Source organism: Musa acuminata, chromosome BXJ3-11 (assembly GCF_036884655.1).
Source record: "Musa acuminata AAA Group cultivar baxijiao chromosome BXJ3-11, Cavendish_Baxijiao_AAA, whole genome shotgun sequence".
Classification (NCBI taxonomy): Eukaryota; Viridiplantae; Streptophyta; class Magnoliopsida; order Zingiberales; family Musaceae; genus Musa; species Musa acuminata.
This window is the reverse complement of record NC_088359.1, coordinates 27,726,721-27,742,868: the sequence shown is the minus strand read 5'-3', so window position 1 is coordinate 27,742,868 and position 16,148 is coordinate 27,726,721. Positions and strand designations below refer to the sequence as shown.

General features: G+C 37.5%; 3 protein-coding genes across 11 annotated transcripts; 1 reads left to right on the top strand and 2 right to left on the bottom strand.

Moving 5' to 3' along the window:
• Window positions 1–3,262: 3,262 nt before the first annotated feature.
• LOC103971704 (phragmoplastin interacting protein 1) lies at window positions 3,263–6,729 on the bottom strand. The gene is made up of 3 exons (XM_009385795.3): window positions 6,319–6,729; window positions 3,872–3,918; window positions 3,263–3,785 (listed from the first exon to the last, which is right to left on the bottom strand). Exons 1-3 carry the CDS (start codon window positions 6,655–6,657, stop codon window positions 3,446–3,448), a joined length of 726 nt encoding a protein of 241 aa, XP_009384070.2. The 5' UTR covers window positions 6,658–6,729; the 3' UTR covers window positions 3,263–3,445.
• Window positions 6,730–9,633: 2,904 nt separating this feature from the next.
• LOC103971702 (protein MOS2) lies at window positions 9,634–14,426 on the top strand. Of its 9 annotated transcripts, none has more exons than XM_065174693.1 (7): window positions 9,634–11,252; window positions 12,323–12,427; window positions 12,671–12,749; window positions 13,221–13,398; window positions 13,507–13,567; window positions 13,690–13,791; window positions 13,865–14,426. In XM_065174693.1, exon 1 carries the CDS (start codon window positions 9,770–9,772, stop codon window positions 11,198–11,200), a length of 1,431 nt encoding a protein of 476 aa, XP_065030765.1. In that variant the 5' UTR covers window positions 9,634–9,769; the 3' UTR covers window positions 11,201–11,252; window positions 12,323–12,427; window positions 12,671–12,749; window positions 13,221–13,398; window positions 13,507–13,567; window positions 13,690–13,791; window positions 13,865–14,426. The 9 variants fall into 9 exon arrangements, with proteins under 9 accessions (XP_065030765.1, XP_065030766.1, XP_065030764.1 ...); XM_065174694.1 differs by lacking the exon at window positions 13,690–13,791 and adding an exon at window positions 12,504–12,585 and having other exon boundaries at window positions 13,229–13,398; XM_065174692.1 differs by lacking the exon at window positions 13,690–13,791 and adding an exon at window positions 12,504–12,585.
• Window positions 13,706–14,280, bottom strand: LOC103972546 (uncharacterized). Its single transcript, XM_018820781.2, has one exon. It carries the CDS (start codon window positions 14,278–14,280, stop codon window positions 13,918–13,920), a length of 363 nt encoding a protein of 120 aa, XP_018676326.2. The 3' UTR covers window positions 13,706–13,917.
• Window positions 14,427–16,148: the final 1,722 nt, after the last annotated feature.

Sequence of the window (16,148 nt, the reverse complement as noted above, 5' to 3'; positions counted from 1 at the left end):
AGAGCATGCAGCAGAGGAGAGAGACAGAGAGCAGTTGCACATATCTGGGCATTACCCCGTTAACTATAGTTAGTATCCATATCTTTATATTTTAAGAAATAATATTAATTTTTTTATACTTACGAATATAAAATATTTAACTTTAATTCAGGAAAAAATCATTTATCACGAGCAAAAAGAGCATAAAAAAATATATCATATTATATTTATTTTTTTAATTATTAAATTTATATCCACTTTTGCTCTAATCAATTTTTCTTCCTCCTCTCTTTTTGACCTACTTGTCTACTGCTCACCCATCGCACTCGCTCGAATTGCACTACTCCACCGCTATTGCTCTTGCATTGTTCGATTATCGTTGTTCCTGGATTGCTTGACCACCACTGCATTTGTTTGCCTATCGCTCGCCCGTCCCACAATTGGACGCGTTTGTTGCGACACCATACGAGGCTGGTGGATTGATTTTTAAGAGGATGCTAGTCATAAGTGTCTTGTAAGCCAATTATGTAAGTGATGTCATGTGTGACACACTACATAATTTTTTTACTTATTATTATTTATTAGTATTTTTCTCACTTTATCTTGCTTGTTACATATATTGTGATGTTCATTGATCAATACAATAAGAATCAGATCGTGATAAAATCATGATAATGAGATCGATTCACTTTTAAATGCAGATCCTAAATAATCTTAGTAATATATTACTCGAAAGAGATATTGAGATAACTGTACAGACTAGTGTGTTGCATACTCGTTCATAAGATAGATACAGTTAGTCTCATAGCTACTCGTGTGGGGACAATAGGGATACAATGTAAATGCTTATTGGGGAATGAGTTCACTAATTGATCCGCTCACGGAATGCTGGATGGTAGATAACACCTCATTGTTAAATAGTGATTCTGTGGTCCCAATTATTTCTTTGGTCCTTAGACTTGAGACACCAATGATGTTTTGTATAAGTATTTCATTTTTTTGATACAAGACTTATAGGTTTGGGAGTTTCAGATCTAGCATAGTCACTTATCAAGAGTGGTGGCCAACCTTACGAGGATAATTGAGTATTAATAGAGGATCATCTGCTCTCAGTGTTATGAGAGGAATATTGTACGCATTCTTGCTCAAGTAAATCTTTGATTAGGATCATTGGGATTGAGATAAAAAGTTATTTGGGAGAATCTGATTAGAGCGAGACTCCATATGGGCTTGATAGCACCATGCCTGGTATACAGTCTGTGAGATATTAGATGAATGAAGGACTATAAATATATGGTAACTAAGGACAAACATATCCAATGGATTGGATTCCACAATATCATTTAAGAACTGCGATGTAGTGACCTAATATATCCATAGTCGATGAGTCGAATGAATTATTATACAAATAATAATTTACTAAATTAGAAAAAATTCTGACATGTATGACTCATGGCCAACTCGATATTGGGCCTAGAGTGTTATACACATATGGTAGGTGTTGCAACGAATAGATGTTCAAATATGAGATATCTGTTGGAGCCCCTATCTTATTGGATATTCATTAAATCCCTAAATTATTAGATCTTGTAGATAAAATTCAATAAGTGCCGATGAGAGATTATTGAATAGAGATCCACTAATCCAAGAGGCTTAGATAGTTGGATGGAGATCTAGTACCCAATAGAGCAGATCTAGTACCCAATAAAGCAGGATTCATTATGTTTAAGTTGATAGGGACATCTATAAATAGGAGGGAACTAAATGAGCATAGACTAGATCCCTTTTGGATGTCATCTCCTATTCTCCTCTCTTCCTCTCCTCCTCAACTGACAACCCAATTTGGGTTATGTAGACACTAAGAAGGGTTGGCCCCTTCTTGATCACGTGGTACGCATAGAGAAAAAGATCATGCAGCGATTTGAGGAGTGTTTTTGTCCCATCTATCACGTGGATCACCGCTAAAGATGGGGACATCTAACTTCCTTTATCCTCTCTTACAGATTTGAAAATATGTAGGAATGTACGATCTCCCTAGGTAACACATCTTTCACATATGCACAGTTTTCGGTTTTGTGGGTTATTCACGCACCAATCTTTATACGATAACGAGAACATTTTTCTGTGAGAAATTTAATATTTTTATATTTTTTTTCTTCCACTGCGCATATGATGCTACATAATGTTTCCCAATAATGGAGACGCATAGGCAACAAGCTTCTTTGACGATGATGAGACCGTCGTCAACTAGGGCGGGGATGACGAGGCGACGAGAGAGCAAGGTGCAGTAGGCAAGCTAAGTTCGGTGCAACGACAACGAGCGATGCATGAGAGATTACTGTTGAGTGGGTCAGGTGTGGTGACGATAAGATGTAGAAGAGGCGACGGTCAAGCGGTGCAGGTTTGGTGGCAGCGAGTGTTGTAGATGCGGTAGCCATCGAGCAATATAGGTTGAATGGGTATAGTTGGCAAGCGGTGGGAAGTAGGTCAGAAAGAGGAGAGAAAGAGAAATCGACTAAGGCAAGAAGTAGATATAAATTTAATAATTTAAAAATAAAAAAATTATATTTTTATCTTTTTCATTTTCATTAGTGCTATTTTAAGTTAACGACATAAAAAGAATTAGGGTTAAATATTTCACCTTCGTAAGTGTAGAGATCTCAATGCTACTTAAGGGATAATATCTGATTATCCCTATATCTTTTGGTTGTGCTTCTCTCTCCACGTTCTCTCTCTCTCTATCTCTATCTTTTGGTAGTGTTAAGAGTAACAATTTTTTAGATTTCAGATGCTCGAATTGGTCGTTAGTGTATTATTATTATGTATGATAATGCTATTCGTTGGAAAAAGGGTTAAGAGTAATAATTTTTAAGATTTTCGAATTGATTAATATTTTCTTATATAATAAATAATATATCTTAAATTCTAATCCACATATCAGCATTATATAGACCAATAAATGTAATAAAAATATCTTCCAATTAAAAAATAATAATACACCAAGAGCACTGTCTTAACTAATGACACTTTTCATCAAAGTGTCTACATCAACTATGAAAAATCGCATGCCAATCTTCCCATCCATAGTGGGACTTTGGATGGATGGTTGCCAACACTCCACCATGTGTAAGTTGGACGCTCGGGACCACCTCACCTCCTTATACTTCCAGCTTAGGTTCAGAGATCCACTTTTAGACTCGCAAGATATGGATTGCATACAAATTTGAGTGTTCTCTCTCTCTCTCTCTAAAATAAGGCAAGCAAGCTAACACTAGCTAGGACGTAGGAGTCGGCAAACCTTTTCCGTTCCACTTGAACTCACCATAAAAGTTCTTAATAAGCATACTGACCTGACATTAAGGAGTCAGCTTAAAATAAACGATGCCTTCTACGAAGATTACACTATCATCACAGATGCAAATTAAAACAAGAATGAAACAAGTAGGACATGATATGGCTTCGTAGGTCAATTCCTAGTGCTGATTGCATAGGCGATCTTCATCGGCCTTCCAAGGAATTCAAACTGATTTTTCTTCATGGCTTCCTCCAGCGACTCATCATCTTCGAAGTCTATGTGACAAAAGCCGCGAGACTGTCCTGTCCTCTTGTCCAGTGCAAACCTTACTGAGGAGATCTTAGAATCCTTGAAGCAGTCTCTTATGTCATCTTCGGTCACGTCCCAGGAGAGATTGCCGACGTATGCTGAGAAACACCCATCAACCTTCTTGGGTTCATCAAGGAACTCAAATTTCCTCTTCCTCTGAGGACAAAGTCTACATCTTTCAATCTTTACAAATCTATTTCCCCTGAAATAGAGTAAAAACAGTGTTAACGGCATGAATCGATCACAGAGATATGATATCAGGAAGAGCAACTTTGACAGAAGACATACATTTTGATTCCATCCAAATCAAGTGAATTTGTTGCCATCTCCTCAGTCTGATACAAATATATCAAATCATGATCAGATACAACTGCAATAAAGCATATCAATGACTATGGCACCATTATCATCTCTTTAACCAACAGATTTTGTTGCAAGGAACAAATGTTGGCATGAACAAAAACAATAGTTGGCTAATTATATACATGGCAGCAGTCCACAAACTTTAACATTCACACTTGTGACCTGGGAAGTGAATCAACCTGCAAGAATCTTTATGCTAATCACTTCTTAAAGAGTTTCTAGAGTTAATGTCAGGCAGGAGTAATTGAAGCTGATTACTTTCAAGTACCAAATTTTCTCTTTCAATTTCTTTTCTCTTTGAATTTCATTATCTTATAAAAAACGATGGGCATGCTATATACACCATTTAAAGAAAGACCAAGCAACTACTGAGATGAGAAAGCAAATTCGGGCAAATGAACCATAGAAAAAGAGTGAAACACTAACTTGTTTTGATTAATATGTCCCAATTAGAATATATTGCTTATGTGAGTCAGTACAACAACATAACAATGACATCAATGACAATTTAGTCACAAACACAACACAGAAAATTGATAGGAACTTATGATATTATGTCTAATGAAGATGGTATAACAGATATCTCTAGACTAAAATGTTAACCTTTCCACAGAAAGATTAATGAGGATACAAGACAGAATCCTATAAACTGAAATCTAAGGCAATAAAAATTCAGATCCAGAGACAGTGGGTTTGTGAAGACTCGGAAGTCAGAACCCTTTTCCTGGATCATGCTTGTGTTAACTAAATCCAGCTTAGAAATTGAATATTTTTCATAAATCACTAACATTTCTTGGCCAAATATAATTATTAATTGCCCATAGCTTCTGCCTGTGGAAACATTTGCAGATACAGTCCCAAGAATTATTTTGTATTATATCAATCTTCCACACCTTCTGTATCTCACTTAATGAGTTCAAGATCCCACCTTAGTTGAGGCCTTCCTCATATTATGACCACACCAACTTGGCTCCATAAGACTCTTTCTCCTTTTGGTGCACTCCTTGCATTACTAGATTTACAGATGTTGTAGCGAGACACTCATCTAGAACTAATATCCAAGAGATGAAGGCATATGTTTTGCCCCAAGGCCTTCTAGGGCTAAGACCATCAAAGAGGCATCTGTCAACATTCTCATGCATACCACACATCACATTCCTTGGACTGTGTTTATGGTTGGCATTCTGAATCATCAGACTGGCACTGTTTACTACAGTCCAACAAGATAACAAGTCTTTAATACTGACATAAAACGCTATCAAGCACATCTCTTCTTCCTCGACAAATATATCAGTTCATAAGGTTATAAGAAAGTTGAATTTCATTAATTTTTCATAGGATTTGCTTATGCCAAACATCCATACAAGTTGCAGGTCAGCTTACAAACATGCCCTTTGTCAAATAGTTTTCTATTACAATTTGCAAACAGAAGATATTTACATAATAAGTACTAGCATTAGAACAATATCAAGATTTATTCCATGACAATGAGTATCATGACTTCGTATCGCTAAAATAATCTCCACATATCTAAACAGAAGCCTTATGACTTGAGTTATCCTTATTCCAAGTTCTAACCGTATCTACTCTTGCTTACGATTCACTAAAAAATGTAAGGGACATCAACAATGTAATCTTCAGTCAACATGATTAAAATTGGGTATTTGTTTATCTTGGTAAAAGGTACCTCAACATTTTGTCATCGTTTTACTTGCAAATTCACCAGTATATATTGCTATCAACAGGCTTCCTCGATACTAGACAGAAGGCAACTCGCTTAATCTGACCTTGCAGAGATCATTACAACCTCTCTATATCTCACTACATTGCCCAGATAAAAAGATTCCTTCATTTTGTCCAAATCTAACCTTGACCTAATTAGTTCTGTGATTTCCACATCAAACTTTTTAGTACAATCACCGAGACCAAATTCTCAGATTAAACTAATTCTTCTTTTTCTACTACAATCATCAAACTAAATAGTTTTCATGGCAACAGACAAGCATACAAACAAGATTCACAACAGGAAATCCTTTGTGGGTGCTTCTAATTTGAACACTCAAATTAAACTGCGGCATACAAGGAAGATCCCAATTAAATTCATTTTAATTTGCATATTAATTTGCATATTAATATCCTAAGCTTACCATATTAATTTGCATGTGCTCTTTCTTCTTCTAAGCTTAGCGTGATCGCTTAACCATCTTAGTCGCAACTACATCCTTAACCCCGTTTCCATCTAATTATTCTTCCATCAGGTAAGCATTAACTAATGGCAGAGTTTGTACGCAAGCTTGCTTTGCAATCACACGAAAATATACGACGCAGTAAAGGGATGTACATTAGAAATGGAAGAAAAGGGCAAGCAAGACCTGGAAGGTGACGAAGGCGAGGCCGCGGAAGTTTCCGGAGTCGGGGAAGCGGGAGAGCTGAAGCTGGACGACGGGGCCGATGTCCCTGAACAAGTCTCTGATCTGCTGCTCGGTGGCTGAGTAGGGCATCCCGCTCACCACCACCTTGTTGGGATCATACGACTCGCCGCCGCCCGGCGCCGCCTCCTCCTCCTCCGCCTGTTCCTCGGCATCTCGCTGCGACGGGTTTTCTTCTCGACTTAGTTCAGCGTCCTCCACGGGCGCGACCACTGGCTGCCCCCACTTATCCTTCTTCTTCTTCTTCTTTCTCCGCTCCTTCGCTACGTCGTCCGCTGCCATCGTTCCCTCGACGCCGCAGCTCTTCGCTCCCTCTTCAGCAACTATTGATAGGGTTCGGCTCAATATATAAAGGCCGGCGCCAAGAACACAATTGTGCCTTTAATGACCAGTTTATATTGCTGCGGTTTTTAAATTATATATATATATATATATATATATATATATATATATATATATATATATATATATATATATATATATATATATATATATATATATATATATATATATATATATATATATATATATATATATATATATATATACACATATGTATATTTCTCTAAGTTCAAACATATATCCTTATAAAATCTGAAATATAATACATATATATTATAATAATATTCACTATGTATTTGTTGAAACTATAAATAACATTAAATATTTTTTAAAACTTATAATAGTATAACTATATTAAAAATGATACAGAAATAATGATATAGAAACTTATATATATCGAATGACAAACATCTAATACTAGATGATTAAGATCTTGATATTATGTAATTAATATATTACAGTAATGTTTACGATACTTTCATCATATGTGATTGACACGATGATATTCTCTATACATTATCGACTATGATACGTTCATCCCATATTTTTTAGATTTGATATAATACGATTCCTCGAGGAATATAAAACTATTCTTGATATTAATATATATCTATAAGTATAATAATTCTAGAGTTAAATGATCAACACATTAATACCTCAAATGTTAAGTGGCTAATATCTTAATATTAGGTAATCGACATCTTACCATCATAGTATTTTCATCATGTGCGGCTAACATAATGATACTCTATAAACATTACTGACTACAATATTTCCATCGCATTTTTTTTAGATTTAATATAATATGATTCCTCCTTGATCGAGAAATTTGTGAAACTATCTTTGACATGAATGTATGTATGTGAGGGTTCTAGAGTTATCATATAAAATATCTATTGTATGTATTCCAAAGGATAGAACAATTATCATATAATTAATGCTTTCGCTTTTACCACGCTCGGTATTTTACCAATACCTTAACTCAAAAACTAACTTAAATATAAAAAAAATTTATTTGGCACACATCGATATAGTTTTATAAAGTTCGACATCTTTTAGATTTGATCATTCACAATACCGATAGAGGACAAACATGAGATTGAGCCCTAGCTTGCTCCGAATCACTATCCAACTTGGACAATCTAATCAGCATCCAACTCGGACAATCAAATTTAAATTTAACAAAAGATATTTGAAGCACATAAGTATATTTTTATATGATCGTTAACTATGGTTAGTTTTAATTAACCAAGTTTTATGAATGAGGATTAAGAAAAACTTTGATTTTTTAAATAGATATATAATATCAAATTTTAAAAATATTGTTTTCATGACTCAAATTATAGTCTCACATGTTATAAAAGAACAATCTTTTGCTATGATGTTGTAAAGAAAGAATGATTTGCATAACGTGATTGTTAAGTGACATGTATGTTTGCATTCTTGATTTAGGGTTTTTACTTTCTGATTTGGTTCATCAGGTTTTATCAAAATAATATGAAAGTTTGCATTCTACCATATGGTTGCCATTAGAGACATTTTTGTTTGGTTGATATGAACATGGGATATTATCAATTAAAGGAGACAAACATAGATCTTTAATTTGTGTGTTTGGTTGCCAAACAAATTTGTACAACCCAATATTCCTTATTCATTCATGTATGTATGACACCTAAAGTGGTAAAGAATTGAGATGTTAAATATGATCTGACATACAATGTAGAGCAATAATACTTGTCATATCGACACTAATTCTAATTTGAATATATTAAGTGTACTTCGCTAATTGCATGAGGTTAGAGTTAGTAAGACTCCATATATAATTATTCTTCTTTCTCCTAAAGTCTCATCGATCATACTTTCGATACTAAGTATATCTCTATAACTTAGGATCATTCAAGTTAGACGTCCATCTATAACTTAGGATCATTTAAGTTAGGCGTCCATCTTACGAGTTCTCATTTGAGTTGGGAGAAAATTTGATTATATTTAGATGTAATTGTTATATAAAAAAAAGTAGGTTCAAGATTAACAAACAAATTTGATATTAATAAAAATATTTTTATCTTTTTCTCGTTAATACAAGTGGCTCGAATAGTTAGAACGATTTTCCTAAAAAATATTTCTATTTAATTATTCTTCGATCGATATCCCATTTTATTTTTTTCTCAAATAGCATCCTTAAGTTTTAAAATATTTAAATTATCTCTAAAAAATTTATCCGTTTTTATATTTTTTGATCTTTTGTAATGTTTTGACTATCACAATAGAAAATTTTAAAACCTAATTAAAAATACTATAAATGATATAAATAGACTCATAACAATAATCAAATTAATTATAAGTCTAAAATATAACATTATAATGATCTATGAGTAATGATAATTAAAGAAACACGATATAATAACATTAAAAATATTGTTTATAATGTTTATAGTATTTTCAGTATAATAATAAAATATTATAAATGCTATTAAGAGATACAAACCACAAGAAAACATTATAATAGCTGAGGTATTGTTTGAAAAAAAAATTAAAAGTGGAGTATCTTTTGAAAAATATCCCAAATATGTGTATTTTATAATAAAATCGCCCAAATAGTTATGGAGAAATATTATTATAGAAATTTTCATTTTTGTACCTCTTTTTTCTTTTATAACATTACACTTCAAAATTTTATTTTCATCCCATGAATATAAGAAGATGTAAATTATTATTAGTATCAAGAGGCATATTTTTTACAATTAACCAATAGTAGAAGATATTTTTTGTTCATTATTAATTAAAAACACTAATCTAAATTACTACTATTAGCTCGAATATATTTCATATAATATCTTATAATTATCATGTAGCAGTTGTAGATCATGATATCACGTGCGGAAAAAAAGTCTTCTCACTGTTATCCGAGACACTCACGTGCCCAAACCCTAATTGCTCGATCTCTCTATCCTTTCCCCTTCCCTGATTCCTCCGATTTCGTCTCCCGTCGCGTCCTCCTGAGCTGATCTCCGCCGCCTCTGCTCTCTCTTCTCCGAGGCAGGAAAGAAAGATGGAGAAAGAGACGCCGAAGCTCTCCTTCTCCTTCTCGTCCACCGCCTCCAAGCCATCCTCTCGCTCCACCGCTACCAAGGCCGCCCGAGCGCAGGCCGATGACGGCGGCGTCAAGCCCCAATTCGTCACCGTCTTCGACCCTTCTGCAGCTCCCGGCCTCGGCGACGTCAAGCCCGTCATCCCTCCGATCCCCAACGTCGACCTCAACCCCGCCTTGAAGCGGATGAAGAACCTCCTCCCCCTCCCCACCTCCGACGACGACCCCTCCGCAGCCGCCGCCAACACCGCTCACTTCGTCCTCGACACTTCCACCGGCGACGCCCCCGCCGGCCACATCCCCTACGGCCTCACCCTCCGCTCCGCCGCCGCGGGCGACGCCGATGGCGCCAGGTCCCAGCGGGAGGAGAACGGCCCTGGACGGCGCCGCGGCCGTGCCCAGGACGACGATTTCATGCACCGGAGATACAGGGAGGACGTGAAGGATCTGCCGGAAGATCGAGGCATGGAGGAGTTTAAAGACATCAATGTGGAGGATTTTGGTGCTGCCGTTCTTGCGGGGTATGGGTGGACGCAAGGCCAGGCGGTTGGGCGGAACAAGAATCTGGTCGACACCAAGGTCTTCGAGTACAAGAGGAAGGGTGGCTCCGAAGGTATTGGATACAACCCATCCTCGGGAGATCCCAAGAAAAGAAGGGGACTTTGGGTTTCGGAAGAAGAGAAAGAGAAGGAAAAAGAGAAAACAAAAGAGAAGGAGAAGATCGTCAGGGTTATATCAGGTCGACATATGGGGTCGAAAGGCAAAGTCTTGAAAAGGTCGGGTAGCTCTGAGCTATTTTTGAAGCTGCTTGAGACTGGAGAAGAGGTCAAACTAAGGGATGACATGGTTGCTGATTTGGGCTCAACAGAGGAAGAGAAGTTCTTGAGGAAATTGAAGAGGTCAGAGAATGAGGGCAGGGATCAGAGGAGGGACGAGAAGAGGAACAGGCATGAAAGGAGAGAGGAGAAGAGTGAATCCGTGCAGGAAAGCTCCAGGAGCAATTACCGGAGTGAGGAGAACAAAGTCCGATGGCTTACAAGCCATATTAGGGTCAGAATAGTCAGCAAGGATTTCATGGGTGGGAAGCTGTACCTGAAGAAGGGGGAGGTAATTGATGTGGTGGGCCCAACAACATGCGACATTTCGTTGGATGGAAGCAAGGAGTTGGTACAAGGTGTGGATCAGGATATCCTCGAGACAGCACTGCCTAAGAGGGGAGGATCAGTGCTTGTGCTATATGGGAAGCACAAGGGTGTCTTTGGGAGCCTTGTCGAGAGGAACACTGACAAGGATACTGGAATGGTAAGAGATGCAGATAGTCATGACTTGATCAAGGTGAGGTTGGATGCGATTGCTGAGTATCTTGGGGATCCAAGTTACCTCGGCTATTGATTCTTGATTTATTCATGTCACTAGCTGCTTATTAGCAGCTCCCTCACTGAAGGTGAGTAGCATTTTCCTTTTGATTAAGCTTATAATTCCTTGGAAGAGAAAAGGTGGAGAAAATGTTGGTGTAATCTGGTCATGCCATCCTATTGCAGTTGACTACTTTTTCAAATTAGCCTGCCTCATGTGACAAAAGTATCAGGCTTTTGTGAATCATATGAATATGCTTTATGCTCTATTCAGATGGTTGCTGTGTTTAAGATGTTATAGAACTTGATATAAATGACACTTCTTTAATGACTTGTGGTCTACTTGCAATAAACAACTTCTGTGTATCTAGCTTGAATCCCACTTTCCTCTGAGTTTGGATAAGTACTTTAGAAATATTACTTGTATTCCTTGTCGATTATTGGGTTTTAGTAACAGTCTTTTTCCTCAGTATAGGGGGAGAACATTGATGAACAAACCTTAGCATTTTATGCTTATATGTACTTGTCCATGGATATCATGTTAAGAAAATCATTTTTCATATAATCTTATCCTTTCTCTCTGGTTGCAGAAGGTCCACAACCAACTGATCTTTTCTAAATATATTCAAGACCTGAATTGTTGTCTCATCAGATCATGTTCTGATGCATTATAGGATGAAAGGTTCCTGCAAGTCAGGACACAGCTTGGAACGTGTTTCTGAAGGGGAGTAACCTTAGTAATTATGATATAAATTAACCTTGATCTCCCTAGAAAATTGACCTAAGTTACATTCAATGTGCAACATTCCAGGTGGGTTTGAGCATGGCCATGGGATATCCACTTGGTTCATGGTATGCTAGGATTATAAGATATGACTTTCCATTCATGATAAAGAAAACAAAACAGGATATATGAGAAGAGTTTGGAAAGCCGAGGTGACCCCTAGCTGTTTCCTCCTTTGGCGATGGCACCACCTTCTCGTGTATTAGTTTTTTTGGTTAATTGTGTTATGTAACTACAACCTTCAACTTTAGCCATTTTTCTAGTCATCAGGTTGCTTTTTTGTTGTTGCTGTTGTTATTGTTTTTCCTTTTTTTGTGTTGGTATGTTCCATTATGCTAGTTAAATGATGTGAATTTCTCAAATTTGCTTTTCCAGGTTATCATACACATTTGTTGAAGTGTTGGGCATCTATCTTCATTTACAATATGAACTCGAACCTAAATCCTGAAATTGATGTCTAATTCTACAAGTTCAATATAGGTATGACACTGACACCAAGAGAGTAACATCATTTTGTGCTGGAGAATTGTGATGCTCTATTCTATTAGTTTGACAGCTGACAGGGTGCAAGTACATAAATTATCACATGATCCCATTTATTGTGGTTTCTCATTTTGAGGATATTTTGACTCATTAAGGTCTCAGCAGCTTTGCTTTGTGCATTATTTGCTCTCTGAATCCTTCATGCTATGACAACCGATGAATATTCATTTTTTTATGCAGTTTCTGGTGTACATGACAAGCTGCTAACACAGTGAAATTTGCGGTGCAACATGGCCATCATGATTAGTTGTTCTCACAGGTATTAAATGTAATGCACTCTATTTGATGTTTGAAAGCATCAATTTAGGAATTGGCAACATAATTTGAGAAGCCCAAAATTGTCTTTGTTAGGAACCATTTGGGGTTTAATATTGCAATCGGGTTTGTGTGTCTCATAATATGACCTATGATATTTTAAATGTTTATGAGGTGAATCTACCTTGTACATATTGTGTTTCATGCTTGGTTCTTGTCTTCTTGATCAGACTACAATGTTGAACACAACTTAGCCCTATTTCATTTTGTGATTAAGTTTGTCGAAGTTGGTAATAACATACCAATGGTAACCATCTCCTGATTCCATCACAAGCATTTTCATTATTTAGCAAAGTGCAGGTGTGAATCTCTGCTGCATGGTCTCTGTGCTTTTTTGTTTCCCTTTTTCCTTTAAGCACACTGCACTTTTATCATATAAACTTATGGTGTTGAAAGATCTCTTTCATGGATGAAGTTTTGCAGGAGGATGCTGGAGAAGACTTTTTTGTGTGTGGAAACATTACAAGCAAAGAAGACCTGATGCTACAAATTGACCTATTTGGTGTTGCCGGATGAGCCTGCTGTGGCCATCTAATGAATGATCTGATGATTCAAGATGAAAAATACTGTTCATCTGGAAGTGATATAGTGAGGTGGGAGGAATGGCTTTCTCGGGCCTCTCTCTTGTTGTGATATTGATCTGTACTTGCATAACCATGCTCGATGACCTGACTTGAGATCCTCATCATTTGTTCATGCAGGTTGGGAAGTCTTTTTGGATATGGAATTTAACGAAACACCCGACTTTGCGGGGACCCTCAGGTTCTGATGAGCGACCCATCCCATCCCATCCCATGCTGTTTATAATTTAATGTTACATATTGTGAATTGAATATTAATGTTATTATCTTATTAAAACCTGATTTAAGTTTTCGAATTTTAAGGTAATAAACGATAGAATAAAGAGAAGTGCTTTCCCCGAAGATTTTTTTAAGATTGGTGAAAGTACATCAATTCCAAAATGTGAATTTTGATGCCACTAAAAAGTACATTATTTAGCCTTTTTTTGCTTAACAAATCTCTCATCTGTTATTATTACTAACCAAAAGCCATTTCCAGAATAATGTAGCGAATGACGATTGCGGCGAGAAGAAGCCAACAATAGTTAGTGCTCAGAGGAAGCCGCAGAGGACGGAGAGGCCGAGGACGATGAGCCACACGATGTGGAGGAGGAGGAAGGCCTGGCCGGAGACGAGGCCGGTACCAGCGCTGCCGACCTGGCAAGGGCCCCGCTTGGTGACGCGGACGCCGGCGCACGCCGCCTCCGGGCAGCCGCACCAGTACGTGACGCCGTTCGCACCGCACACGGGGTCCGGCCGGAAGCAGCTGACGCGGCAGGAGGGGGCCCCTCCGTCGGATATGGCGCCGCAGAGGTCGGCGACGGCGTCGATGCCTTCGGATCGGGCGGCGGGAACGAGGAGGAGGAGGAGGAGGAGGGCAGACTCCACGGCGGAGAGCCGAGGAGAGTTCGCCATTGCCCGCAGGAGAGAACGTCCGAGGGTGCCCGAACCCTAACGAACAAAGAAAGGGAGGAATTGGTGCTTCGACATCCCCGAGGGGCCTTTGGATGGATGCTTTGCTTTCTCTCCTTTTTTCTTTAATTCCTTTTGTCTTATTTCTATTTTACTTCCTACGTAACGCGGTGGTTGGGGTTGGGGTTGGGGTTGGGTGTCCGAATCCGAGACGTGGTCCCTCAACCAGTCGATTAACCAAACCAATTTACTATACCAAATTCTCGTATCACACCATCATCATCGTATTTAAGCGAAACTGAATCGAATACTATGATGCAATAATCTAATTTATTAGTATGTTTTAATGAATTTGCGAACAAAAGTTATAGATAAGAACACCACGAATTGGACTTATTACTCTCACGTTCCTATGTTCCTGTTCGTATTTACGCCACTCAAAGGCTGGACTGATTTTGACTGATTACGAGAAACATGAAATCTTAACTATTTTGGATTGGTTAGTCACACGTTGGTACATTTTATCTCTGAAATATTGTTTTTGGTATGAGGTTGACAATTATATGTTGACGTGGATGAGATGGTGTGAAACTCATCCTGAAAACAAATAAATATATTATTCGGTTTGGAATCAAAATCTTTAATAATGAAGTCGAGTATATAAAGTACTTCTCTTGATGCTTAATTCACTCAGAGTTTAAGTCTAAGAATTGATGGTATTTCACTCCGGGTTAATTTCTATATAACCCATAGCGTCACTCTAATTCACTCAGAGCTTCAAGTCTAAGATTAAAATTTGTTCGGTGACTCATAATTAATCGTGAACTAAGTAGAGGGAAACTATAAAGTTCGAGATGCAACCATGATAAAGTACCTCGTTGAGATATAGAGATTAATATATAATTTCTCTCGACTCGATGTGTTACAGGTCTCCCATGAAGAGAATACCCAAATTGATATGCTTACTAGATTAGTATCAACCCAGGCCCCAAAGGAGTGCTAGTCATTGGTCGAGGCACTACCAACGAGTCAACCATCATCAAGCATGGTATTACATAATTAACGATCTCTTATATCGCAAGCCTTTTAGTCAACTATTCCTCAAATGCCTGACATTCTAAGAGATCAAGAGGGTAATCATTAAGATACATGAGGGTATCTACAGGGAACACATTGGTGGACAGGCCCTCACCTTAAGTATTTCGGTAATGATTCTACTAACCGACGCTACACAATGATGCAATAGCCTATGCCCAAAGATGCCCCGGGTGCCAAAGTTTTACGCGGATATAGCATCAATTAGCAGTTCCTTTGACTCCAATTAATGGTGAATGACCCTTCATCCAATGGGGTATGATCATCCTTATACATTTTCCGCCAACCTCAGTTCAACAAATGTTTTTCATTATTGAAGTTGACTATTTTACGAAATTGGCAAAGGTAGAGCTATTAGCGTTGATCACTAAGAAGCATATCGAGGGATTCGTATGAAAGAATATGATTACTTACTTTGGAATTCCGAGAGTTATTTATTGACAATGGAACTCAATTCAACAATGTGAAGTTTAAGAAGTTTTGTTAATCCTATGGAGTTCAATTAAAGTTTAGCTCGGTAGCTCATTCTCAGATCAACAGTCTCACTAAGGTCATCAATTGAGTCATTCTCAAAAGGTTAAAGAAGCGGATCATTAGAGTAAAATGTACTTGGATGGACAAGCTATCAAGTATCTTGTGGGCCTCCTGGATGACACCTAAAATTAGGTCTAGAGAATCACTATACAAGTTAACTTTTGACACTGAGGTTATTCTACCACCTGAGATAGTCTTTTTAACACCTTGATTGAGAATTTTAATAAAAAACCTTCCAAAAA